The 25709-nt window shown below is 61.7% G+C and overlaps 1 protein-coding gene across 12 annotated transcripts in view; it reads left to right on the forward strand.

The window, feature by feature from the left end:
- Positions 1 to 25709, forward strand: part of RBFOX3 (RNA binding fox-1 homolog 3) — a 141660-nt gene that overhangs the window by 110816 nt on the left and 5135 nt on the right. For 5 of the 12 annotated variants that reach the window (XM_064676289.1, XM_064676288.1, XM_064676292.1 and 2 more), the window contains exons 4-9: positions 10167 to 10503; positions 22675 to 22926; positions 23458 to 23595; positions 23991 to 24044; positions 24530 to 24622; positions 25594 to 25654. In XM_064676289.1, the coding sequence (XP_064532359.1) occupies positions 10402 to 10503; positions 22675 to 22926; positions 23458 to 23595; positions 23991 to 24044; positions 24530 to 24622; positions 25594 to 25654 (700 nt within the window). In that variant the 5' untranslated portion in view covers positions 10167 to 10401. The remainder of the gene's footprint in view (positions 1 to 10166; positions 10504 to 22674; positions 22927 to 23457; positions 23596 to 23990; positions 24045 to 24529; positions 24623 to 25593; positions 25655 to 25709) is intronic. The other 7 variants (XM_064676295.1, XM_064676298.1, XM_064676291.1 and 4 more) reach the window with 6 other exon arrangements.

Here is a 25709-nt window from a genome sequence, read left to right on the forward strand (position 1 = left end):
CCCAGTACCCCACCCCCTGGGTGCTGAGCCCCCACGCAGGCGTGACACAATGACATAAGTCCTGCGTGAGGGGAGCTGAGGCTGCCATGTCTGTGAGTGTCCGTGTGTGCTGACTTGCTGTCTGTCTGTCCGTCCATGCTCTGTGCAGCTCCTGGGAGCCATCCCTGGGGAAGCCTCTTGAGGGGACCCTGCCCTTACTGGGGGGGGGGGGCAGCAGCCCCCAGCCCTATAGTGGCCCGGACCTGGCAGTTGCCCACCATAGGGGATGTTTGCCCCCAGGGTCCTGCAGCCTGTACTAGGAGGTGTCACAGCAGCTCATGGTGTCCCCTGGGCTGAGGCAGGTTGCGTGTGAAAGGTGGGCCAGATGGGCTGCCCTCTGCCAGCCTGGTGTCTGCTGGGCAGATGAGAATGACTCCTTCCCATCATACCCTCGTGTTGCTGGACTTTACAGCAGTAGGAGGATCCTGTCACAGAGGGGACACCACATCCCCCCAAGGTCCATCCCGCTGAGCGTAGCACAACCTGTGCTCCCCTGTCAAAGCTGGTGAAGCAGAGGAGCAAAAACAGCCGAGGGGCTGGGGAGGAGGAGGCTGGTGCATCCATTGTTCTGGGTCCCAGCATGGGCTGGGGATGCCAGTGGGACCAAGGAGTGGTGAGGGCCAAGGCAGTGGTTCTGGGCACTGGGAGCTGCCACCATGCAAACCAATGCAGGAAAGAGGTGTTGGGGCAGGTAGCACTCCCGTCCCTGTCACCTACAGGACAAGGTTGGAAGTGACATGCTGGAAGGGGACTGTGGTCTGGAAGGGTCCTGAGGTGCTGTGGGAAATGTGGATAAAGAGCTGCTCAAAGGAGCAGGAAGGCTGGTGCAGGAGCAGGGCTCGCAGGCAGCATAAACCCGGAGCCAGCATGAACGGGATGAAGGCTGGGCTGTGGGTGTGAGCCTGGGGGGCACGTGCTGGTTGGCAGCAGTGGTGTGGGCTGCAGGGCCGGGGCTGCCCCCACCTCTGGCTCTTGTGTCTGTGCTGATGCCGTGGCAGCACTCCCTGTGCTGAGGAGAGGGCTTTGCTCCCTCCCAGTGTCCGACTGCGTGCGGGGTCGGGAATCGCGGGTCGGTCCGGTGGCTGCGGTGCTGGAGCGCTGGGCTGTGGCCACACGGGTGCGTCTGGAGAGGAGACGTGTCTGCGGCGGAGGGGAGGGCAGCAGGGTGGGTTCCTGCGGCTGAGCTGCCCCACGCCTGGTCTGGGTGGGAGAATTGGGATGTGGCACGGGGAGCTGGGTGCTGTTTGCACAGGCACCTCGGGGTGAGGGGTGTGTGCAGGGCTGGGGGGCTGCAGCAGCAGAGGGTGGAACAGCACTGGGGAGGTGCATCTGCCCCTGCCCTGGTTCCAGGATGATTCTGCCCCCCTGCCCACTGACAACCTGGATTTTGGCTGCTGGTGATTGAGGAGTTCCATTCTGCTGCATTTGCCCCCTCTGTTTGTCTCACACAACAGCAGGGGAGGTCTGGCAGGCTGGGGGGACCCCAAGACATGGCTGAGGCTGCATTTGCAGGGCACAGAGAGGAGACGGTTTGGATCAGTGAAATATAAGAGGGAGCAAGGAGCCCCCCACCTCAGCTGCCTGCAGTGGTGCCTTTGCTGCTTTATCACCTCTCCCAGTGCTGAATTATTGAGAGTGTTGCTCTCGTTTATTGCCGTGCTGGAGGAGAGCTGCCTCTGCCCGGCACTGCTCTGAATATGATTATGGGGCTGGAGATGTCAGAGCCCGCTGGGCCCCGGAGACCGATCTGCTGCCCCCCTCGCTCCTGTGCTTCCCTTATCCTTATTTATTCTCTCGCTCCTGTGCCTGGTTCAGCGCTCATGGTTCCCTTGCTCCCTCCACTGTGCAGTGCCCCAGGAGGATGGAGATTTAGTGCCTGAGGAGCAGCACTGCCCAGCTGCTGAGCCTGCAGCATGTACCAGGGGCGACTGGGGGCTCGTGCCCCACAGGATCCAGCTACCCCAGGACTCCCCTGACTTATCCCCATGGCTGACCCTGCAGCCAGCTCTCCTCTGTGTCCCCTTTGAGATCTCCACTGGTCGTGCTGCTCTGCCCTGTGGGATGGGGTCCTGGACGTCTATGGGGGGCAAGACTGGGCTTTGAGGGATGGTGGCTGCCCTGTTGTTGTTGGGGATTCCTGGGTGCCCTCTCATGCAGTCGGAGGTGGCCACATCATGGGCTGCAGGGACCGTCCCCATTGCTCCCCTCTGCACAAGGGGGCTGGTGCCTGCTGGCTCTGTCCCCCTTGGGCCACTGCTCGGCTGCTCCCACAAAGGGGGGGATGCTGGGCCCCCCCAGGAAGCCCGTCCCGGCAGGACCTGCCCGACCACGGCCGAGCGTCCCTGCCTGCTGGGAGCAGAATGGGAGCAGGGGCTGTGGAGTCCGCTGTGGCCAGGGGGGCCAGGAGCCGGCTGGCACCTCGCAGGTTAACCGCGAGCAGCGGATTCCCTTATTGACAGGGTAGCTTGAAAAATGCTGAGGCAGGACATCTGCTCCTCGGAGTGTCAGCGGAGCCCACGCTGCGCTGGCGAGTGCCCACGCTGCTGCTGCGGCCCCAACGCCCAGCCTGGCCCCGGACCCCCACCCCGGCACCCCTCTCACCGCTGGGGTCGGTTCTCCTCTCACGGTCGTCCTTCCCTTTGCTCTTGAGGACGCCAGAGAGGATTTCATTTTTATTCCTCCTCTCCCATTTTTCCCTGGGGTGGCTAAGCTGTTGCCTGCCAGGGCTGCCCTCCAGCCCCTGCCCTCCCGCAGCAGCATGCTGGAGGTCGAACAGCGGCTCTGAGCCGCGGCGCTCACGCCGCAGGGAGGGAGGCGAGCGCGCAGGGCTCCGGGAGCGCCGGCCGTGGGCGCTGGAGCCGGACAGCCGGAGGGGACAGAGCCCACCCAGGAGGGGCGGCGGCCAGCGCAGCCAGCATCTGGAGCAGCCCACTGCCCTCCTGCCGACCCCACAGAGCAGCTCAACACCCGGCCACCAACATGATGATGTATTTTTGGGTAGGTACTTCCGCCAAGGGTGGGCACTTCCCTCTCTGCCGGGGTTTTGCTCAGGATTGGGGTCATTTCTTGCTGTTGCTGCTCCCTGGCTGTGCTGCCGGTCAGGGAGAGCTTTCCCTTCTGGCCAGACACCCGCAGCCCACAGCCGCAGGCAGCGGGCAGGGGACGGGCTGCAGTGCTGGAGGCAGGCCTGGTGTTGAGGAGGAACAGAGCAGTGGGCTAATGTCCCTGCCCAGACATTGTGCCCTGCTGAGGGCACCTCCAAACAACCCTTCTGCCTCCCCACTGCTGCCTTCAAGCCCCACACAGTGCTGGCCGCAGGCAGAAGCTGCCTCCCATGCCCAGAACCAGGCCCCTGCCCCAGCTGTGCCATGGTGGTGGGCAGTGGGCTCTGGAGCCTGCCTGGGGGCTGTGTTAGGCAGGGGCACGAGTCTGTGGTGGCAGCGGGATGTTCAGGTCACACGTCTGTGTGGAGCAGCAGCCACCTCTCACTGGGTCTGTGCCCTGTGGGTGCTCACCCAGGGTCTGATCAGATGCTCGTGGGGTGGTCCCCACACTTTCTCTCAGGCTTGAAGTTGATGACCGAAGCTGTTGAGGTCCCCATGGGGATCTCAGGGTCCCCATGGGGACCTCAAGGTCCTTCCACAGCACTACAGGAGCTGGGCTGTGTCAGGCTCTGTACCATCCAGGGGCCTTCCTGTGGCATCCTGGCCCATAACTGGGGCTGAAGCCAGTGGTGCCAGCTCCTTCCACCCGCTCCAAGAGATGGCAAGGGGCTGGGGGCTGCAGCAGTCTGTTGGAGATTACACATTCCAGGGAGTTGTGCTCCCCTGGATTTGTGAGAAGGGAACAGAGTGAGCAGAGCCAGGCTATGGGGGGTGTGGGGAAAGGAGCTTATGGGGAGGAGGAAGAGGATAATGCAAATTCATTGTTGCTCAAGGAAGCAGCTTTCAGGCGTAAGGTGCTTTGTCATGAGGGATGTCGGTGCTGCCGCCGCTCTGGAGCTCATCAGGGCTGGCAGAGCCTCCTGCTTTGGTGCTAATTCTGCCCAGGGACTTAACGACCCACCAGAGCTGCAGGAGTGAACCGGAGCTTCCGCTTGAGGCTCCGTTGGCACCACGTGCCTTCGCGGAGCTCAGCCGGGCAGACACGGGCAGCGTGGGGTGCCAGTTCCCGTGGGAGCTCCAGGCACAACTCCCCACACCACACTGGCTCTGGGGCAGTGGTGCTTAAGGGTCCCTGTTCCCTGTCCCATGCAGTGCACGGAGCCAGCCTGCCTGGGACAGCCGGTCTGGGCTCTGCGCGGTGCCATCCCCGGCTCTGCTGCGAGGGGCTGGGCAGGGGCTGTGGTCCTGGCAGAGCAGTGTCATTCATGGCATCACAGGCGTCTCTCCATCGTGGTGTGGGAGGAAGCAGAGGGTCCGGTGTCCCCTCATGGTGGGAGTACTGTGGCAGGAGGCAGTGGGTGGCTCAGTCATTGATATCACAACAGGCTGAGATGCCAAAGCAAAATGTCTTCAAATGAGCAGTAATTGCAGGGAAATAAAGAGCACGTGGGGTGAGGGGAAGGAGGGGTCTGTAAATATTATGATTTTTAAAGTTTGCCCTGGAGTCCCAGTGCTTGTTTAACACTAATATCCTATCTGTGCATTTAAAAAGCCTCATAATGAGGATGTAGTGTTTGCTCCTGGAGCAACTCCAGCCCGGTGCTCCTCCCTGACCACCTCACCTGTCTGCTGCTCCAGTGGGTCCCAGCCCAGTGCCCACACTGGCATGCCACGTGTACACCTGCTTGGGGTTGCTCGGACTCCCCTGTCCTGTCCCATGTGCTGACACCCCACAGCCTGCTGCCAAAGCCCTCCAGCAGCCTGAGAGGCTGGTGCATATCTTAGAGGGTGCATTTTCTTGGGAACTCTTTGTCAGGCAACAGAGCTGGTCTCAGAAAAGAGGGGGACTCTGGGATGAGGCATTTTGGGTCCCTGGGTCCATAGTTGCTCGTTCCTTGCATTGCCCTCCATCGTTCCTGCGTCGCCCTCCATCATTCCTGCATCCTCCTTCATCCACGCTGGGCTTGGCAGTGGTGGTGGCCCTGGCCCTGGTGGTGGTCTTGGCCCTGACAGTGGCTCTGGCCTTAGCAGTGGCAGTAACTCTGGCCCCAGTGGTGGTGGTGGTGGCCCTGGCGACCCTGTGACACACGTGGTGCAGCCGTTTCCCCTGCCATGGCCCCCCCCCCACTGCCCACCTGGCCCACGAGCTCGAGGTGCTCAGCAGCAGCTGCTCTGCCACGGTGCTGCTGCTGCATGTTAATTCTCATTAAATTCAGGGAGCCTAATTGCCATTTCATGTAAATATTTTGTCAAGTGAAAGGGCTTCTGGAAGGGTCGTGCGGGTGGAGGCGAGGAGCCAGGCAGAGTGACAGGCTCGTCCTCCCAGCCGGGGGTGCCGAGTGTGTCCCCGCAGGAGCTGCCGTGTGTCCCACAGGGGTGGGATATGGCCGGCTGCTGGAGGTCCCTGTGCACTGATTGCTCATGCCAGATGATGGGGGACATAGGATGGCTGCAACCAGGGCACTGTTTTGTAGAGAGCACTGAGGGTCCTCTCCCTGCCTGGGTGGCTGAAGGGCAAAGGAGGGAGGGGTGACCCGGGGGCCATAGGACATCCACAGATGGTAGCCCAGCCACTCTCCTGCTCTGCATGGTGCTGGCAGCTCTCGACAGAGGCTGAAGGTGCCTAAGGCCCCGTCCTGTCCCCCACCATGGGCCAGGAACTTCTCAGTGAGGTGGATTTTTTCCCTGGATCCCATTAAACTTCCACATGCTTTCCCTGCATTCCTGCTCCCCTCCCACTGCCACAGCTGCTGTCTCAGATACTGACCATGTCGTGGTAACAGTCCCCTCCTCACCTGGTGAGATCATGCCTGGGTGCTTCACCTTTGGGAATTCAGAGCAGGGGGGTCTCCAGTGACCCCTGAGAGCTGCTGGAGTAGGAGGAAGGAGCGGGGAAAGATGGAGAGGAGGTTTAACAGGGTGCAGAGGAGGCTTGTTGGTCCCTTATCTCTGTGCTGGTCTGTGCCCTGCACTGGGGCAGTCCCTGCAGCCAGGGCACTGGGGACGTGGGACCCTCCCCTCGCAGCACGGCGGCTCAGATCCGTCAGCACCTTCATCTAATCGCTTTATGTCTATGACTAACTACTAATGAGCTTTTAATTAATGAATGCCACGGCTTGGAGGCATTCTGGAGCGGGTGGGAGAAGAGGATTAGGTGGGTGCTGTGTTCCCTGGGTGCTGCCAGGCCACCGGCACTGCACTCGCAGGATGACCCCGGGGAGGCCGGAGCATCTGACCTCACGGTCTGACCTCACTAGTCTGACTTCACCAGCCCTTGTGGCAGTGGCTGCACCTCACCTGACCTGCAGCCCTCTTTTAGCAGCTCTCCCAAGCATCAGCATCCAGCTTTGCCCCGTGGGTGCGTGCTGCGGGGGGCCATGGGGTCCTGTTAAGCACTAGACACTGGGAGCCTGCACGGCACCAGCCCACCCGTGGCTGTGCCCCCACGGTGGGTCCATGGGCACTGTGTCATCCCTCTCTGGGAGAGGATGAGGGATGGGTCCTGGTGAGTGCAGTACCAGGGGCTGGATTTCCCATTGCATCCCGTGGGTCAGGATCTGGACATAGCGTTGGGGCAGACCTGGGAGGGCAGCAGCTCTGACGTGCTCTCAGGGCTTAGTGCAGTGAGTGCAGGACCCTGGGCACCTGGATGTGCCGCAGCCATGCCATGCCAGCAGCCTGTGGCACCACCCGCTCGGGGGGCCTGAGGGGGCTGGGCTCCTGGCAGACCTTGGGGGCTCGTTCCTGGCAGATGAAGGGTCCAAATGGTGGAGTGTGCCTCAGAGGGGAGCCGAGCTGTTCTAGCATTTCCCTGGGAGCTGCCAGCACTGCACTGGCTGCTGGTACATCCTGGATACCTGGAGCGGCTGGATGTGCCGCACTGTCCCCAGCAGGTTCCCTTGGTGGTGGTTTGGGGGGCTGTGCATGTCAGCTGTCCCACTGCAGGCTCTGCCCCTTGGCTCCAGCACCAGAACAGTAGCCAAGACCACTCCTGTCCCAGTGCCATGTTGTTCTCCCTCTCCCAGCAAACAAAACGAAGGAGCCCTCAAGGGTTCATTTAAAATAAATAAAAAGCTGGGAATTGTGCTGATTTGAAGGAAAGGCAGCCCCATCCTGCGTGGGGGAGCACAGTGCCAGCCCAGCCCCGAAGGGCAGAGAGAGATGTGCTGAGAACTGCAGCCCTGTGCAGCTTCTGCCTTTGATCGTATATCTCACACATGCCCTTTGCTTTCCCTCTGCTGATATTTATTAGGTTTAATTTTACTGGGACGCGGCTGTAAGTGAGACAGATGGAACGGGGTCTGTGCGCCTGGTGAACACATCTTAATTAAACAGATAAATAAACTTTCATTCCAGGAGGCTTCAGTTTCAGAGGGTCTCCTCCAGGGCTGTGGCTCTGCTGGGCTGGGCAACCCTGACCAGGGCTCCTCGGGGCTGGTGCCACTGCTGGTGCTGTCAGCTGGGGCTGTAGCACAGTGTCACTGGGAGCAGCAGGGTGAGGGAAACCCACCGCTGGTGGCTGGGAACGTGTTCCCCACTGGAGCCATGGGATTGGTGTTGCCCTGCCATGCTGGAGTTCCTGTGGGGCTGCTGTGGGGCATCTGCAGCCAGGCAGGTGTTGGCAATGGCTGGAGGAGGGAGAGAGGAGACTCCCAACATCCCACACTCCTCAGTTCCCAGAGCTGGGCCCATTTTGCTGCTGGCTCAGGGCAGTGCCAGCACTCGTGGTGCTGCCACAGGCCAGGAATGCCTTTGAGTCACCCTGGCCAGAGCCTGACGGGCAGATTACCTCATCCTGGAGCCAGCCTCTGCCTCACGTGGTTTGTTTGGTTGGGCACCGCCAGGCCGGCGTGCCGGGCAGTGCCCTGCCCTTGTCACCTCCGGGAGCTGCAGTGGAGCCAGACCAGCCCAGGGCCTTCAGAGCTGCCCATCAGCTTGCTCAGGGTGCCCCTCACCGCTCAGGGTCTGTGCGGTGCCTGGGTGCGTGCAGGTGCCTCGGGGGGCCACTCTCCCCTCAGCTGCTTGAGGGACTGAGGGAGGACCCACTTGTGCCTTAGAGAGCTGTCCCACATCCTGCCCCGGGTGCTGGAGACTGTGGTACTGGGGCCGTGGGGTTTCCGAGGAAGGGGATCTGGAGGCGAGCGGGAGCGCGGGGTCCCAGCACTGCTGTGCCAGAGGGGCCACTGCGTCTGTCGTGGTCCTTGGAGCTGGCTGGCAAACGGTCATGGTGGGACACCCGTGCTCCTCGCAGGGAGCAGTGCCCGGGGATGCTCTTGGCAATGGAGTGGATGTCACTGCTGGACCCTTTTGGCGCTTGATTCTGGTGTTGACAAACCCTCCCCAATTTGGCACCTCGTGGTCCCTATGGAGAGTGGTGCCCCCAGTCACAGAACCCCACAGGAGGGGCTGGCGCTCCCTAGGCCCCAGACACTGCTTCCTCAGGACAGCTCTTCCAGAGCAGGTTTCTCCTGTGGCTCCGGGCCGGCCGTGCCACATGCTGCCGCTCTGAGTGTCTGCAGTAGAAACGGGAACCGCTGTGAGTGTACCAGGACACTGCAGCATGTCACTCTGCCTGGGGATACTGTGGAAAATCCCAACTCCAAAAAGGGCTGGTCGTGTGCTGGAGGCTCCGGCGGAGACAGAGCATCAGCAGCTGCTGGCACAGCCCTGCCTTTGTGCATCATATTTGGCCAAGATGGAAACTGAGTTGAGCCCAGGTTTTGTTTCCCACATACCCCAGCAGAACACCATCCTGGTGGCCTTGGCCATGGCTCTAGAGCCAGGCATGATGCAGTGCCAGGGTGTGGGGTGCTGGGGAGGGACCCCTGTGCCAGTGCTGAGCTCTGTGGCACCAGAGGGGGCCAGGGTTGCTGTGGGGCCGTGGACGGGTGGAGGCGTGAGGTGGGACGGGGACCCGAGCGAGCACAGGTGTGCGCCCACGCCGGCGGTCCCTCACGGGCACCGGCACGTAGGCTATTGCCATGGCAGCTGTGACAGCGGTGTGTGTGGTGTGAATGCGTCAGGGCTGCTGGCAGCACCGCAGGCCCCTCAGAAACGCCAGAATGCCTCTCGAGCTCTGCCGGGGCTGACCGCTGGCCAGCCGGTGGTTCTTGGGGCAGAGGGTCCCCATCGCTCTGGGGAATGCAGGGGAGCCAGCACCAGCGGGCAGGGCCACTCATGTCACCCCAGGGTGCAGGGGTTCCCGCAGCCCTCCACGCCTGGGGGACCGGCAGGCTGGCGGGGGGTCACAGGGCCCTGCCTGGGGCTCCTACGCCTCGGCAGGGCCCGGCAGCTGTGCCCAGGGCACGCAGGTGGCGGTGAGGCCGTGGCCGTGGCCGCTCCGTAGGGAATGCCGTGGGCTGCCAGCCCTGCCCGCGGTGGCGCAGGCCCGTGGCGGTGCGGCAGTGGCTGCGGGGCCATGCGGGGCTGCAGGCGGGAGCGGGTCGGTGGCTCCCGGGAGGCGGAGCTGGGGCTGCTGCATGGCTCCCGTGTCCCCCCGGCACGGCCGCCCTGCCGTGGCGGCTCCCACCGAGAGCGTGGCGCGTGTGCACGTGTCCGGCGGTGCGTGCATGGGGAGCCCCGGCGGCCCTGCCATCGCGGGGGCTGCGCGCTGGAAGTGCCGGCTGCTCGGCACGGCTTCCCGCGGCGCCCGCGATGCACCACCGAAACTCCCCGTAAGACCCTTCTTCCCCTGGGAGCCAGCGCTGGGAAGGGAGACAGCTCTGCCCACTCGGCCCCATCCTGCCCGGCTGCTTCCCCAGCGTGTGGCCGGGGCGGCGAGGACAGCAGGGAAGCCATCTGCGAGCGGCGGCGGTGGAGGGGTTAAGTGCGGGATCAGCTGTTCTCATGTCATTACGGATTCTCTTCATTTTATACAGAGCTCTGTTTGATGTCTGAATGCACAGGGGACTCCCCCTCCTCCTCCAACTCCCACCCCTTTTATTTCACTCCCAAGCCCTCTCTCCTTCCTCCTCCCCTTCCTTTCTCTCCCGCTCCGCTCTGGCTCACGCACACCCTTTGCAGACCGTGCGCTCAGTGCCAGTGTCTAATGGCCCCGAAGTGAAGAGCCGAGCGCTGCTCCGGCGGCAGCGCGGCCGGCCTGCCACAGATGAACCCTCCTAACTAGCGCCGAGGGGTCGGGAGGGACGGCGAGGAGGGGAGAGCCCGAGGGGCCAGCCGGGAAGACGAGGATAGCGGTGGATAGCAGTGTGCGGAAGAGGACGGACCCGCGAGCAGCTCCACGGCTACCTGTCGACACATGCTGTGCTCCATGGCTAACTCGGGCTGCCTCCTTGTCTCCAACTCAGGCATGCTTCCTCACTCTCTCCCCTGTCCTCCAGCCTTCCTCTACCTCCAACAGGTAAGCAACCCTCTCCAGGGGATTTTCTTGCTTTCCGGTTCACACGTGTTTCTGGCTGGTTCCCTCTCTGCGGAGGGTCAGAGCTTGACAGGTTCCTCCCAGCCTATCCCCTCCAGCCCCGCAGCACCGGGTCCTCAGCTGCGGCTTTGGGGGGTTTCTCTGGTTTCCCCGCTGAGGTGGCGGGAGCGCGGCCGGGGCTGGAGCGTGGCTGAGGCGCGGGCAGTGCAGCAGGCAGAGCCGCCGGCGCGGGTCCAGCGCTTCCTCGCCTCGGCACTGCTGCCGCTTGGCGATGATGGATGCTCGGATAAAGGAAAGAGGCTCCTGCATGGCCTGAGCAGCCTCTGGGGAGAAGGGAAGGTGACGAGCTCGTGCGTGCACACGTGTGTGCACATACGTGTGTGTGTGTGTGTGCTGTCACATCGCGCGTGCCCGCAGCCAGGCCGGGTTTGTCTCGCTGTCACAGGAAGGTGCTGCAGAGGGACTGGGGGACACAGTGCCGGGCGAGTCCCAAGTTTGGGTGGCCCAGATGGAGGGTGCCGGGGCCATCAGTTTGGTCCTTTACCCTGGCCAGGATTTTGCTGTCCCACGGGGCTGCCCTGATTCCTGCACTGGACCCAGCGCCCCAGGTTTCCAGGCTCGTCATCCCGGGGGAAGCGCAGTTTGGGAGAGGCAGCATCTTCTTCAAATGCCTCTTTGCTGCATCGGAAATCCCATCTCCCAGCCAGGCAAACCACTCCATTTGTGCTTTCAGGAGTTTAAAAATTCATGGCGTGGCCGGCACGGCTCACCCGGCGGCAAGGACAGGCACTGGTGCCAACCCTCCACTCCAGCCCGAAGGGCTATGGAGTGTTTTGTCCCTTGGGATGTCCATGGCTGGTGTCCAAGTGGGGTCGCAGCCGGAGCAGCGTGGCCGCTGGTGGTGGGGATGGCAAGGCCGTGGTTGCTCTCTCTGGTGCGTGGGCGATGGGGCTGGCGAAGCTGGTGCTGGTTACATGAGCACGGGGTGCGCGGGGGCTGCGGCAGGGGCTGCTGAGGCGGGTGTGTGATTTATTGCACCCTCCTGCAGGCAGAGCCTGGGGAGAGCCAGAGCTGCTCTGGATTTCACTCTCAGCCTCCCTGGGCTTTGTCAAGTTCCCCGAGGCTGCTGCACCTCTGACACCAAGCAGAAACCATCCCTGAGCTCCCACCCGTCCCAGAGGGTAGTTTCTGTCCCTCTAAAGGGAGCACATGGATGCTTTGGAATAGAAGCCAGAACGGGGCCTGGAGCCTCTGTTGCAGCATGGGAGATGTCCCTCTCGGGCCGGGATCCCCTTGTCCCTGGCCACACGAGGGGCTCAGCTGTGCCGCTCTCTTGCCCTGCGGAGCGCTCTGGCGTGGATTGGCTGTGCTGCCTGTGGCTCACGGTGACAGGGACAGCAGCATGGTGGGCAGACGAGGGCTCCTGGTGCCCACAGGGCTGGGCAAAGCGGAGCTGGGGATCCCTGGGAAGCAGCAGCTTTCCCAGATGCGTGGCTCTGCACCCGGTGTCTCCTGGTTCCCCCATCGCCCTGCCTGGTTTGATTTGACCATCGTGTTCTGCATCTCTTCCTCCCTGCTCTCCCAGAAGCCTTCTGCTCCTTGGCAGCATCTCCGGACTTGCGAGCCAGGAGGAGGGTTTTATTACAAGATTTGGAGTTGGATTTTCACCCAGCTGAACACAATGGAGGCAAAAATCTCCATCCTCTTCCTGGGGTTTGTCACCTACAGAGGTTCTGCACCCGGTGCTTGGGGACAGGTGTGTCTCCCAGTGCATGTCACAACAAGGCATCAGGCAGAGGGACGTCACTGGCAGCCATCACGTGGGGCAGGGGCCCTCATCCTGCTCAGGTGAGCAATGGGCCTGCCTGACACCTGCTTTAGTCCTGAATTTGCTCTGGATTTTGGATGTGCCCACCTGTGCCGCCTGCACCGGAGGAGCACAGGGTGAGCAATGCTGCGTGTGCCTGCTGCAGAGCTGGCCCTGGTCAGCTGGCTCAGCTCACCCCTGTGTAGCAGGGACACCTCAGGGGCTTCAACTGACTCTCCACAAGTTAGTTGTGTCCTGAAGTCTGTGGGGGGCTTGGCTTTGACCCCCTGACTTACAGCTCCCTGTCCAGGTGTGGGGATTTGTAGTGGGGCACCTGGGGTGGGCACATACCGTGATCATGACTGATTCACTGGCTGGGAAGTGAGTCTGCTGGACTGGCCAGGGGGTCAGGAGCTGGGAGGCTCCAGGGTCTGCATGCACTAGCTGCCATCATTCCTTTGGACACATGCTCTCCCTGCCAGGAGTTTGTGGCATGGGCTAGAGTTGTTCCTCAGTGTGCTACCTGTGTTTCATAGCTCCCAGCCCCAGTGTTCTCCACAGTGCCAGGATTTGAAGGAAGGATCAAGAAATGAAGTTCTCAGGAAAACTTCAGGTCTCCCAGCGCCAGGGAGAGCTCATCAGTGCCAGTGGCTCATCCAGGTGCTTGCAGGTCCTTGTGGGTACCAGCAGCTCGCTCTGCTCCGCTCCCCCCATGTGGCCACCCTGGCCTGGCCACAGGAGCCACAGTCCACAGCATTCTGAGTGCTGTGTCCAGGAATTCCTCCCAGCACTGACATGCTCCAAGAGTGGTGCCCCTGGGGGGCCAGAGGCTGCAGGAGGGTGGGTCCGTGCCCCTGGCGGAGCAGCCCGTGCCCTCAGGAATGCTGCATCCTTCGGTGGGGCTTGGCAGGGACATTTGGCTCTTGCTCAGCAAGGACCTGGTGCAGAGGGACACTTTGGTGGCTTCATTTTGTGAACAGAGGAGTCGGTCTCTACCTAAAACTGCTGTTGTGAGTGTGCAGGTGATGGCTGCAGGACGGGGCTCAGCACTGACCCAGAACAGACCCAGGCTCTGAGCCTCGGAATCAGTGCTCGACCCCAACGCAACCCAGGCACAGGCAGTGATGCATGTGCAGCTCTGGCCCCAGCACAGGTTGATGTACAGGTGTGCTGAACCCCACTGCAATGCTGCCCCTGAGCTACTGCTTGCTGGGAACATCCCTGGTGCCCACGGTCACACTGTGGCGCAGGAGACTTGGCTGAGCAGTGCCCGGCCCGCTGGGAAACAGCCTCTGCAAATCCTGCTTGGAAAATTCCTTTCCAAGAGGGTTGCTGCCAAGTTTAGCATGTTATATTTTTAGGGAGCAGGTCTATTCCGAGCAGTGTTGTCGTGTGTTGCAGCAGCGGGTTCAATTCAAACCGGGTTTCTCCCCCTGCTCGCGCGTCGCACGGATACAAGACCTGGCACGGTGGCTCACGGCTCTGGCCATGCTGTGGCAGCTGCTCTGCTCGGTGAGGACCAGCCTTAAAGCCACCAGAAACATTTTCTGCTTTTTATATATATACATATATTGAAAACATTGACATTAATTTTAGCTTTGCAAAGCTGCTTTTCCCACAATAGCTGTGATTTTGGCCCACACTGCCTGGCAATGCTCTTTTTATAGGTATATTCCTATTTTAGTGCTATAGTGATGGGTGAATGAGTAGATTAAATTAGATTTAGTATCTGTCATTCTCTAAGCATCACAGGCAGTTGGGGGGGGGTTTAACAAAGAAAGGCTAATTAGGACAGTGAGCATGGGCCGCCCCCGCTGGCTCCACTGCCCTGGCCCTACGGCTTCCTCCACTTGGGGACCAGCATCCAAATAGGAAAATGCTTTTGAAAGCTGATTTTCTTGCTCTGCCCCTGGGCCAGCATGGCTCCGGGGCCTGCAGCCAGGGCTGGGTGGGACAGTGGGTGCTGCAGCCAGGGCACCCCAGGCACCTCCATGAAATTCAGAGTCACTTGGCTCTCCAGCTGCTTTCCCATGGGGATGGCGACTCCCATGCGTGGGGGCACTGTGCCTGTGGAATAATGGGCTTCCATGGAGGAGCTGGGGGCACCAAGGGGCACTGCAGCTCCTCCAGGAGGGGTCTTAAGTACCTTTGGTGCAGCTGGTTTTGGCAGGCAGGTGTGGGGCTGGGTGCCAGGAAAGTGTAGGGAGCCCTGGGGAAGTGCCAGTGTTGGGAAGGCTAGGAAGGGCACCTGAGCTCAGAAGGGAACCAAATGTCCAAGGAAGGAACTGGATCTTCCCAGTGCCAGTGTGAGCCTGGCAGCATGTGGCCAGGGGCTCTGCAGTCCTGGCCATGGCGTGGCTACTGGCCTGATGATACACCAGTGCCATTGAGCAGGCTGGGAGCTGTGGGCTACCACAGGGTTCACCCCTCTGCTGCCCCTGGGCAACCATGGCAGGGCTTTAACCTGCACCACCTCCCTCAGTGTTCCTGCAGCCAGCAGGGAGCAGGTGTCCCCCCTCGCTCCAGCACGTGACAGGGTTTGTGGTGGCATCGCCTGGTGCTGCGGGCATTGCCATCCAGGTGTCGAGTGCAGTTCCCAAATCCCATACAAGCCCTGCTGTACCCAGCCAGTGTCCCAAGCCCGGGTTCTCACTTTGCCCCCCAATAGGTTCCTGAGCATCCAGGCCGGTGCTGCCAGGAAAGCAGGCAGTTTTGGGGAGCTGTCAGGGTAAGCGCCTGCAGAGCCTGGTGAGGATTGTGTTTTCCAGCATATTCCTGTCCCCATGTTTTCACCCAGGCTGGCTGGGTCGTGTCTGGGGAGACACTGTGCTGGTGGAAACAGAGCTCAAGCCTCCGGGTCTGAGCCATGAGCCGGGGCCGTGCTGGCTGCATCCCACTCCAGCTGCATCCCACTCCAGCTGCCTGGCAGGACACACAGGTACCGGCTGTACCCACTCGTCCCCCCTCAGCAGCACCAGTTAGGGTGTGTGGACAAAGCCCCTTATGTGCACAGGAGCTTCCCAGGGAGGGAATCGAGGGAAGGACGCATGGGTCCTGCTCTGGTGCAGGGTCGGAGAGCCAGACTGAGCCCTGGCTCCAGGCTGGAGTTCCCCAGGGTGAGCTGAGCCCTGATACTGTGCTGGGGTCTCCCAGGGGAGCAGCAGCAGGACTGTCCCTTTGCATGCCTGGAGGCACCAGCCTTGGAGGGGAGCAGCCCCAGACTGTGGGATCCCACATCTCTCCCCCATCCCTGGTGCACCCACTCGGCATCTCTCAGCCACAGCTCCGGCCACAGCCTTCAAACAGCTCCTGTGAAAAATCAAAACTGGGGAAAGAAGAGTGGGAGCAGGCGACAGTGGCAGCTTATTTGTGATCTGCATTGTGTGGGGAGCTCTTAATTAGAGGTAATTAGACTAATTAACTTGCAAATGAGAAACTCGTCTTTTTCTCCTTTTCTTTCACAAGAAAAAATAGAGAAGAGGAACAACAAGATAAATATTGAGGCTAATTACGTTGTACCTGCTGTAGAGCCCCTCCAGCCTGTGGGATGCTCCTCCCCCATGTGCCCAGTGTGGTGCGTTGTCCCTGTCCAGGTGGTTCTGTGGTGCCTGTTCCCACTCAGGGCTGGTCCCACTGCAGGGTACAGGTGCTTGTGTCCCTGCAGTCCCTGCTGGCAGAGAGGGACCATCTGCCACCCTCTGTGCACTCAGCAGGGATGCAGTGTGTGTCCAGGAGCCTGTGGGGACAGTGGCCTCCACAGCATCAGCCATTGCTGGGACCTAGATGGCCAAGCCCTGGAGATGGCCAGTGCCACAGAGGGCATGGCACCAGTATTGTACCCGAAACCTTCCCCACCAAACCCATCCTGGCCCACCCCAGGACTGGAGCAGGGGTGTCCCCTCTGCGGCACCGCAAGGCCCCGGCTGTTTTCCAGCTCTTCCCTCACGGTGTCTCTGGTTTCCCCTCTCTCTGTGCCGAACACCCCGGGGGCTTTGTTAGCACAACCTGGTTCAAATGTCTGATTAGTCTTTAGGAGATCGAGGGGTCAATTTTCCACAGCTCCTTCCTCTCCATTTAACTAATTTAACTGCGCGATTGTTACAAATTTCATTTTATTATAGCGCTGCTGCTCAGTCCAATTGAATTACCAAAATCTCATTTTCTCAGAAGTGCTGAATATGTAATTAGAGGAAAAATTATGCTCCTGGCTGCCTATTAGAGAGGGCTGCATGTGAGCACTGTCCGGGCAAACACATGGGTCCGTGGTGCCCCAGGTGCCCACGCTGGCCATGCAAGCAGCTGCGCCACAGCCCCAGCGCAGCAGCACAGGTGTGGCAGGGACAGGGGCCGTGAGAGGACTCTGGGTGTGAGAGGCTCTGCAGGATCAGTGCCAGGGTCCAGCTGGGCTCCTTGAGCCCTGTGAGCTCTGGGGCCAGGTGTGGAATGGCAGTGGAGCTGGCGTGGAGCTTGCAGGAAGGCATGAGGCCAGTGGACATGGCCGTTCATCCCACTGCTTACGTTGTCTGGAGCTGCCTGGGTCCAGCTGGGCTCTGGCAGCTCCACACAAGGGTTTTAGAGCCCCCAGCCCTTGCCAGCAGGAGGACACAGGGGTCCTGTTCCCAGGACTGCTGGAGCAGCAGACGGGTCACCCTGGTGTGCCAAGGTGTGCAGTGCCCAGGCACCGGCATCCAGCACTGGTGCTGTACGGCTCAGGAGGAGCAGGTAGCTCCGGTGGACGCTGCCGAGGACTCAGGTCCTCTCCAGCCCATCCCTGCACTCTGCAGCCAAGTTTGTACCTTATGTGCCACCTGTCCCAACATTTTGGTGGCCACTGGGGACCAAATGCTTCTGGGAATCCTGGCCAACACTGCATAGACCAGGTGTGACTTGCTCCAGCGTGCCTGAAGGAAGAGTTGTGCCGGGAATGCCACCTGCACTGCCAGTGATGCCGGGGGCTGCTGCAGGTGAGCCCTGGCGTCGCTGACAATGCCACGAGCTGCCACGGGAGAGCCTTGACCCCAGCGGAGATTCCGGGCCCTGATCAGGAGGGAGCAGAGTGCCGCGTGTCCCAGAGCTCTGTTCCTCCCACTGCTGCGCCTGCTCCTGCCACATCTCCGGCGGTAGCGCAGCCGTCGGTCCCTCCCGGTGCAGCGGCACAGGTACAGGCGAGCTGGGAGCTGTCGGCCACGCAGGCGGGGGGTGGCCAGGAGCCCCCCCAAGCACCCCCGTCTCGCCTCGGTTACACAACATTATCATTTCATAATACTCTGAAATATACATGAAGTTGGCTGAATGCAGATGAAATTGCACCATTTACTTCATGAATATTTCATGCAGCTTCAGCTCCGAAGTTTCCAGCTGGCAGAGCCGGGGCTGGGGCCGGACCGTGGTCCCCCTGCCCTGCACTGGAGGTGATGGGGACACGTGCACAGGTGTGTGCCCAGGCCAGCATCTCATCATCCCCACTCCTGCATGTCACATGGCTGCCACCGCTGCGTCCTTCCTCCCCAGGCTCCTGTGGACAGAGGGGCAGCAGCGTCCAGCCCTGACTCTGTTTGTGGGGGCTCGGGGGGCCAAGGGTAGGAGCAGGGAAGGGGGAATGGAAGGTGCCTGGACAGTGTGTGGCAGCTCAGAAAAATGGTGTTTCCCATGCCAGCGGGCTGGCCTGCTCCTCCCCACTCGTCCTCCTCTCACACCATCACTGCTGCCCCTCGGTCCCGCCTGGCCTCACCAGCCCTGCTGCTCTCTGCAGCACTCCTTTCCCACCGGAGCATCCCTGGCAGATGCCATTACCAGCCTCTCACCCCTCCCTGCGCCTCGGTGATGAAGACATCCAGTGCAGCTGCTGCTGCCTCTGGTCCCCGCAGCTCCTCACGCCTTCACTGCTGCTTCCCCTGGGTCCTTCCTCATCGTCCCACCCAGCTTTCTGTGAGGTCTGGCCCCACTCTAGGGAAAAGCAACCCACCACCACCTCCCACTGTCCCACGGTGAGCGGGGCTCGTCCCTCCTGGGGCCAGGGCTGTCCCCATGGTGAGCACCCTGACCCCGCTCCGTGAGCAGCTTGGAGCTCCACGGCCGGTGCATGTGCAGGGCCAGGTGCTGCTTTGTATGGATGGTGCAGCATTTGGGGTAATGAAATATTCACAGGTCAGTGGTTCCGTGAGAAATGATGGGGATCAGTCAATTCCTTTTCAGGGAGTAATTTTCTTCCCCTTCACGGCCTCTGTTTCATGTTGACAGTCATTAGCATGAACGAGCTGCCGGGTCGAAGAGGGGACGTTGTGGCTGTCACGCAGTGATGGCTGGGGGGGCCCAGGGTGCATGGGGGGCACGTGGGGCCATGCCAGGACCTTCCTGCCTCCATTGGGGCATTTGCTGAACCCATCTCTGCAGCCCAGCATGCTACACTGCCCTGCTCTGGAGCAGTGGGCACAAGGGCAGATGGTCCCATTGGCCTCCCTGGCTGCTGCCTGCTCTGTCTCCTGCTGGTGGGCACAGGTCCACAGGGGACCTTGGGAATTGCTCAACACCCTTCCCTGAGCACAGCAGTGACCTCAGGCTGCCTCATAATGTGGCAAGGGGATGCCCTGTCCTCCGTGAGCGGGCAGAAGCCACTCCAGGTCACAGCAACGTGCTTTCTGCCTGCACTCTCTGCCCATGCTGTTTGCCCTCTTTGCCCTCCCTGCCCCGCCTGTGCTGCCTGCGGGATGTGCCCACTGAGGCTCTGCAGCTTGCAGGAACACCTAGGGGGGCTCTGCAGATGCTGTGATGGGGGAAGGACCTCGGCCCCATTTCCCCCCCCCACAGGAGGTGTCTGGTTCCCAGCAGGAGGAGTGGGACAGCTGCAGCAGTAGAGACCACTGTCAGGGTGGGGAAGTGTGTGGTGACAGGACTGTGTCCCCTCTCCAGCTGCTCCGGGGCTCCACATGCCAGCTTCAAGCCCAGCTGCACATGAGCAGGTGGTGCTGTGACCAAGCAGGTTCAACCATGACCGGGCAGTGCTGAGCCGTGACCAGGCAGTGCCATGCCATGACCAGGCAGTGCCATGCCATGACCAGGCAGTACCATGCCATGACTGGGTGGTGTCATGCTGTGACTGGGCAATGCTGTGCCGTGCTGCCTCTGCACCATCAACACTGCGTAGTGCGGGGCCCAGCTGCAGGCAGAGCTGGCTGGTGGGAGTTGGCATGGGCTGGAGATGGGAGTGGGGCCAGGCCAAAGCAGCAGGGTGGCCATGAGGCTTTAGAGGAAATCAGGCCCGTCTGTGGTGGCTGTGGCTGTGGTGGCAGCAGGGTGCAGGTGCTGGTGTGCGGCCGATAACCCCAGGCACTCACTCGTGGCACCATCACTGTGCTGGCAGGACGCCTGTTGTGGGCAGGGTTTGGTGGCCCGTGGCAGGGTGCTCGTGGCCAGCGGGTGCCCCATTGTTAGCACAGGGCTCTGCACTCAGCTGATTGCTCTGACCCATCCTCTGGGTCTGGGGGCTCTCGGTGCATTATTTTCTTAAAAAGGAGCAAATGTGGGAAACGGCGTTGTCAGCCCCAAGCTGACAGGCACAATCACCAAAGTGCGGCGTCGGCAGGAACCGGCCCCACACGCTAAATGGCTTGAAAGGAAATGGCCTGGATTGTGCTGAGGAGGCAGAGTACAGGGGGAGAAAGCAAGTGGAGCAAACAAAAAAACTTCATTAATTAAAGAAACTCGTTAATGAGGGACATTTAATCAGCTAAAGATGATATCTACCCACTGCCTGCTGCAGCAGCCGTTGCGCAGGGCTGGTGGTGCAAGACTGAGCCATGGGCAGGGCAGGGGACACCATGGAGAGGATGCCAGGCAGCAGCCACTGGGCAGGGGACACCATACAGGGGACTCTGCACAGGGGAACTTGGGGTCCCCATCCCAACCTCTCCCCTGCTGTCCCTGGGGCTGTGGTGTTTGAGCACAGTGCTGTGCCACAGTCCTGGCAGTACCTGCACAAGCAGGTGGGCAGTGGAGGTGGTGGAGTGCTACTTGTGTCTCCTGTGCCATGTTAAATGCCACCGGCTTTGCTCCAGGCTTGGGCACTGCACTGATCTGTCTTGTTTTAAATGAGGCCCAGGACTATTAATGATCAGCATTTCTTTTATTGCAAGTGCCGAAAGCACTGTGTGGGAGCATTCCCACACCCCAGGAGGAACAGGTACTGTGGGAGCAAGGGATGTGTCAGAGCACCTGTCCCTAGCACCCACGGGCCAGCACTGTGCCATGGGCTCCCCACATGGCCAGGCACACCAGGCTGGGAGCACCTGGGCTGCAGAGCTGGGTCCCCCAGGACCCCTGGGTGCTCAGTGCAGGGAGGGACCCCAAGAAGGGGCCACAGTAACTGCCTGGGAGGAGCAGGGGGCCCCTCACTGCCCAGGGCTGCCCAGGGATGGGGCTGTTCCAGTATTGCGGGCAGTGTGGGGTGCAGAGCTGAGCAGCGGCTTTTTCCCTGTGATGTCAGCAAGCATCACACAACCAAACCCACCGGCATCCCCCTCCCCGTGGAACCCTCGCCCCCAGCCCCCACCAGCCACCGAGCAGCCCTGTCCCCGGTGGGGGTGGCTGGGTGCTGGGGGCAGTGGGAGGCACTGGGAGCCCTGGATTTGCATCTCTGCAGCACCCGCAGCCCCGGCGCTGTGAGCACCAACCGCGGGAACCTAATGGTCCCTGAATGAAATAATACCCGGGTTGACAGGCTCTGCGACAGCCCTAATTAATAACTGGTATGAACATGGCTGTCGGGACAGGCTGACGAGGGCCCAAGATCTGGTCAGGTCGGGACAGTCCCTGTCCCGGCACCCATCTGCATCCCCCTGCCCCCAGTCCCCACATGGTGGTGGCTGATCCTGGCTGTGGTGACAGCTAGGATGAGTGTCCCAGGCAGGAGGGATGTGGGCTACTCCTTTCTCTGTGCATGCAGGCAAGGCAAAGATGGGCACCAGGAATTAGGGATGCAGCAGGGAGGGTCACACTGGAGGTGTGACCGCTGTGACTGTCGGTGTCTGCCTGCTCCCTGGAGCAGGGTTGGATGGAACCTTCCAGCCTGCCAGGTGGCATTAGCACCTGCGGTGTGGGCAGGAGTGATGTGGGCAAGAGCAGTTCCTGGGTGCCCGTCTTGGGGCAGCACCGGCGATGGGCTCGGCTCCTGCAGCGTGGCAGCCCCGGCCCGTGCTGGCAGGTGCCTCAGGCTGGCGCGTCCCCGAGCAGCTGAGTCAGCACGGCCGGCGCTGCCGGTGCTGCCGATGACTTGCAGATCTACAGCGGGGCTATTCCCGCTGGGTTTCCATGTGTCCCCGGCGCGACGGCCCTGTGGGCTGGGGATGGCAGCTGCCAGCGCGTCCCCTCTGCAGCCCTCTGCCATCCCCCAGCAACATAAATTCGTGACACACACAGTTAAGGAGCTTGTCTCCTCGGGCTGAGCCACAGATGGATTTCACGGGCGAGAGGCTGCCACGGCATGTTGTAAAGCATCTGGGGGGCTGCGGGCGCTGCCCTGCGTGGCCTTGGGGCTGCCGTGGGGGCTGCGGCCGCGCCGTGGTGGGCGGCTGTGTGCGGCACACACGTGTGAGGGGGGAGAGCCCACGGGGGCACGCTGGGCTGTGAAGATGGACAGTGGGTGAATGGGTGGATGTGCAGGAGAGGTGCAGGCTGTGGGCTGCACAACTGTGTGGGTGGCACCTCCAGCCCCCCACAAACCCCCAACAGTCTTCGGCCTTTGGCGTGGGTGCAGCTCACCCAGTTTGACCGGGGCAGCCAGGCCCGCTATGCTAGAGCAAAAGGCCTAATCAAATATTTAGCAGTTAATTGATCCCTGTATGGTGTTTGCCAAGGGGCCATCAGCATTCCTCCCTGCCTCGCCTCCCTGCCTGCCCAGCCCCACTCCCCTTCACTGCCACCACTGGCACTGGGACACTGGCAGGTGCCAGTGCTGTGCAGCCCCCCACAGCAATGCTGCCAGTCGGGCTCTGCTTTGCCCCACGTTGGGCTTCAAAATGGGGTCTGCCTGGGTCTCCCTCCCCAAGGGCAGAGATGTGCCAGCTTCAGGAGTTAAACCCCACGGAGAAGTGTCCATCCTCCTACCCAAGCCCCAGTGCACTAGGTAGACAGGGCCTCAGAGGGGGAGAGGATCGGGGCTCAGCTGATATAAACGTGAGCCCAGAGCCACTGCAGCACAGAGACAGACCAGGGTTTGGGGGGGCTGTGGAGTAGTGGGGTGGGGGCCTGGGTCTGGCTGCGGGGACGAGGACTCCATCTGTGGGCAGGTGGCAGCCCAGGCACCCCAGGTACACCAGCGGCTGAGGGGGACGGTGCCACTCTCTTGGCAGGGTAACCAGGACACCACGGCTCCGCCGGACGCGATGGCTCAGCCCTACCCCCCGGCCCAGTACCCCCCGCCCCCCCAGAACGGAATCCCCGCAGAGTACGCACCACCGCACCCCCACCCCACGCAGGACTACTCGGGGCAGAGCACAGTACCAGAGCACGCCATGACCCTCTACACACCAGCACAGAGCCACGCCGAGCAGCCGGGCACCGACGCCAGCACACAGTCCATAGCAGGGACACAGACGGTACCGGTAAGGCAGCGGGTCAGGGGCACGGGGGGCCGAGGGCATTGCCGGAGCATCTGGGAGGGTGCTGGGGCAGTGGTGCTGCCTGGCTGCAGTCCCACGGGGCACTGGGCTGGGGCTCCCACCATCGCCTCTCCTCGCAGCACCCCCCCCTCAATTCTAATCACTTATAATCCACCTGCTTGGCTCTGGTCCACCAGATCATGGCAATTACAGGGCTGGAACTCAGCACTGGGAAAGCGCTGAGCTCAGCATTTCCCAGTGCTTCCACATGGCCCCAGTGGAAGTGCCCCACATGGCAGTGTCTGCACCCCCACCTCAAGCACCCCCACAGCCCTGCCATCATCCCCCCGGCTCACCAGGATGCAGGGACACCCATGGGGTGCTGCCTGAGGCTTGGGGACCGCTGGTTTCAGGGTGTCCCTGGGGGCAGGCAGGGCCAAGCACAGGGCAGGGGGACATTCCCCAAGACTGGAGCCCCAGCAGGGACATGAGTCTGGCACGGCCAGGGGCTGATGGTGGTGATGCCTCCCACAGCAGACAGACGAGGCGGCACAGACAGACAGCCAGCAGCTACATTCCTCAGACAACACAGACAAGCAGCAGCCCAAGAGGTTACACGTCTCCAACATCCCCTTCCGATTCCGGGACCCTGACCTGCGGCAAATGTTTGGGGTGAGTCCAGCCCCATCCAGCCACCATGTCACCTACTCCCTGCTCAGTGCTGCCCTGTGTCACCATCGGGACACTGACACTGTCCCCTTCCAAGGGCCCATCCTGTGTGTGGAGTGACACAGAGCCCTTGTCTCCCCTCACTATCCCCTTCCTAGCCCTCATTAGGACTCAGAGCAGTGCTGGCTAATGAGATTTTGGGTGACACTCCCAAAGTCCTGGCAGAGTGGGAGCCGTGGGAGGGATGAGGGCTCTCCCCTGCATGGCCCTGAGAGTCCCTGGGCCTGGCCCCCAAGGCAGCCCCTGGCCCATCCCTGGCACAGAGCCCCATGCCAGCAGCCCCAGGTGTGGGGCCAGGGCTCTATGGGCACTCACCCTTCTGCTCTCTCCACTTGCAGCAATTCGGGAAGATACTGGATGTGGAGATCATTTTCAATGAGCGGGGCTCCAAGGTGGGTGCTGCCCACAGCTGGCACTGTATGGCAAGTCCTGGGGAGGGGGTCAGCGGAGCCAGGTTGCCTGGCAGCACTGTAACCTGCTCTCCTCTCCTGCCCCATGGGATCTTGGCATGGGATGCCCCATCTCGGGGTAGCTCCTGCACCACTGGGGTGGCCCTGGCACTGGAGGGAAGGAAGGGCTTGCTCTGCCCCCCCACAGGCAGCTCATGTCCCTCTGTGTCTGGATGTCTCTGTTGTATCTTCCCCGTTTTCTGTGCCCCTCTCCCAGACTCTTCTCCCAGCTTGTGGGCGATGCTGAGGCCTCAGCCGGGACCCCCAGCCCCTGCGGGGACCCCAGCCCGGGCTCTCCATCTCTGCACTGTGGCAGCCTCACCTCTGCGCCAGCTCTCCTGATTCACCCCCTCTCTCTCTCTGTCCCCGCACCCTCTCTCTGTCTCTCTCTCTGTCTCTTTCTTTCTCCTTTTCTCCTCTGCTCACAGGGTTTTGGGTTTGTAACTTTTGAAACTAGCACAGATGCCGACCGGGCACGAGAGAAGCTGAATGGCACCATCGTAGAGGGCCGGAAGATTGAGGTGCTCAGATAAGTGTGCTAGTGCCGTGCCATGCCTGCGTGTGCGTGTCCCCTGCCCGGGCTGCGGGATGCTTGAGGGCAGCTCTGGGTCCTGGGTGCCCCCGGGGAGCTGTGCCCGGCCTTTGCATGTGTCCCTGAATGTGGCACAGGAGCATGTGTGCCGGCTGCCAGGAAGTTCATCGCTTGGCACAAGGAGCGTCCGGCCCAAAGGAACCTCCCATGTGCGGGGAGAGCCGGGATTTCAGCTGGGGCTTTGTTCTGCCTGGTACAGATGGGTCTGGCAGAGACCCCCACCCGCAGCCCTGTGCCTGCTGTGTAGCTGCCCCACACTCTGCAGGGAGCTTTAGGGCTCTGCCCCATGTGCCGTTCCCACCTGTCCTGTGCCGGAAGGGAGGATCCACTCAGGGCTCTGCACCCTCAGTGCCGGAGGTTACCTGTCCCTGGAGGCTTTGATTTCTCCAAGCCTGGCACAGGCATCAGGCTCTGCCCATTCGTCGGCAGCTCCTCACTGGTGGCCGGCAAGCAGTGGGAAGCAGAATGGCACATGGCAGAGGGAATGGGACAAAACGTCCCAGCAGTGCTGAGGGCAGGGAAGGAGCCTGGCAGGGCACAGCAGCGCCCCATGGATGGGGAAAACATGGTCCAACAAAGCCAGGCCTGAGCATGGCACCGCAGCACTCGGGGCATCAGCCACCAGCCTGACCCACGCTCGTTGCTGCAGCCAGGAGGCCTGGCCTGGCTGGGGGTACGAGCAGGTCTGCGTGTGGTGGCTGTGGGCAGAGACTTGCCTCGTGTCAGCTCCGCCGCAGCCGGCGTCCTTCGCTCCGCACCTGCAGCAGCAGCGAGACGGGCCGAGCACAGCCGAGCGGGCCCTCTGGACCACGGCCTCGCCAGCCCCACGGCCTCACCAGCCCCACGGCCTCGCCAGCCCCACGGCCCGCAGGCACTGAGCCCCCGTCCCTCTCTCTGCAGGTGAACAATGCCACAGCCCGTGTCATGACCAACAAGAAGGTGGCCAACCCTTACACCAACGGTAAGGGCCAGTGTCCAGAGAGCAGGGGCTGCAGTGGGCAGGGGCATCCCCTGGG

This window comes from Pseudopipra pipra, chromosome 19, assembly GCF_036250125.1.
Source record: "Pseudopipra pipra isolate bDixPip1 chromosome 19, bDixPip1.hap1, whole genome shotgun sequence".
Taxonomy (NCBI): Eukaryota; Metazoa; Chordata; class Aves; order Passeriformes; family Pipridae; genus Pseudopipra; species Pseudopipra pipra.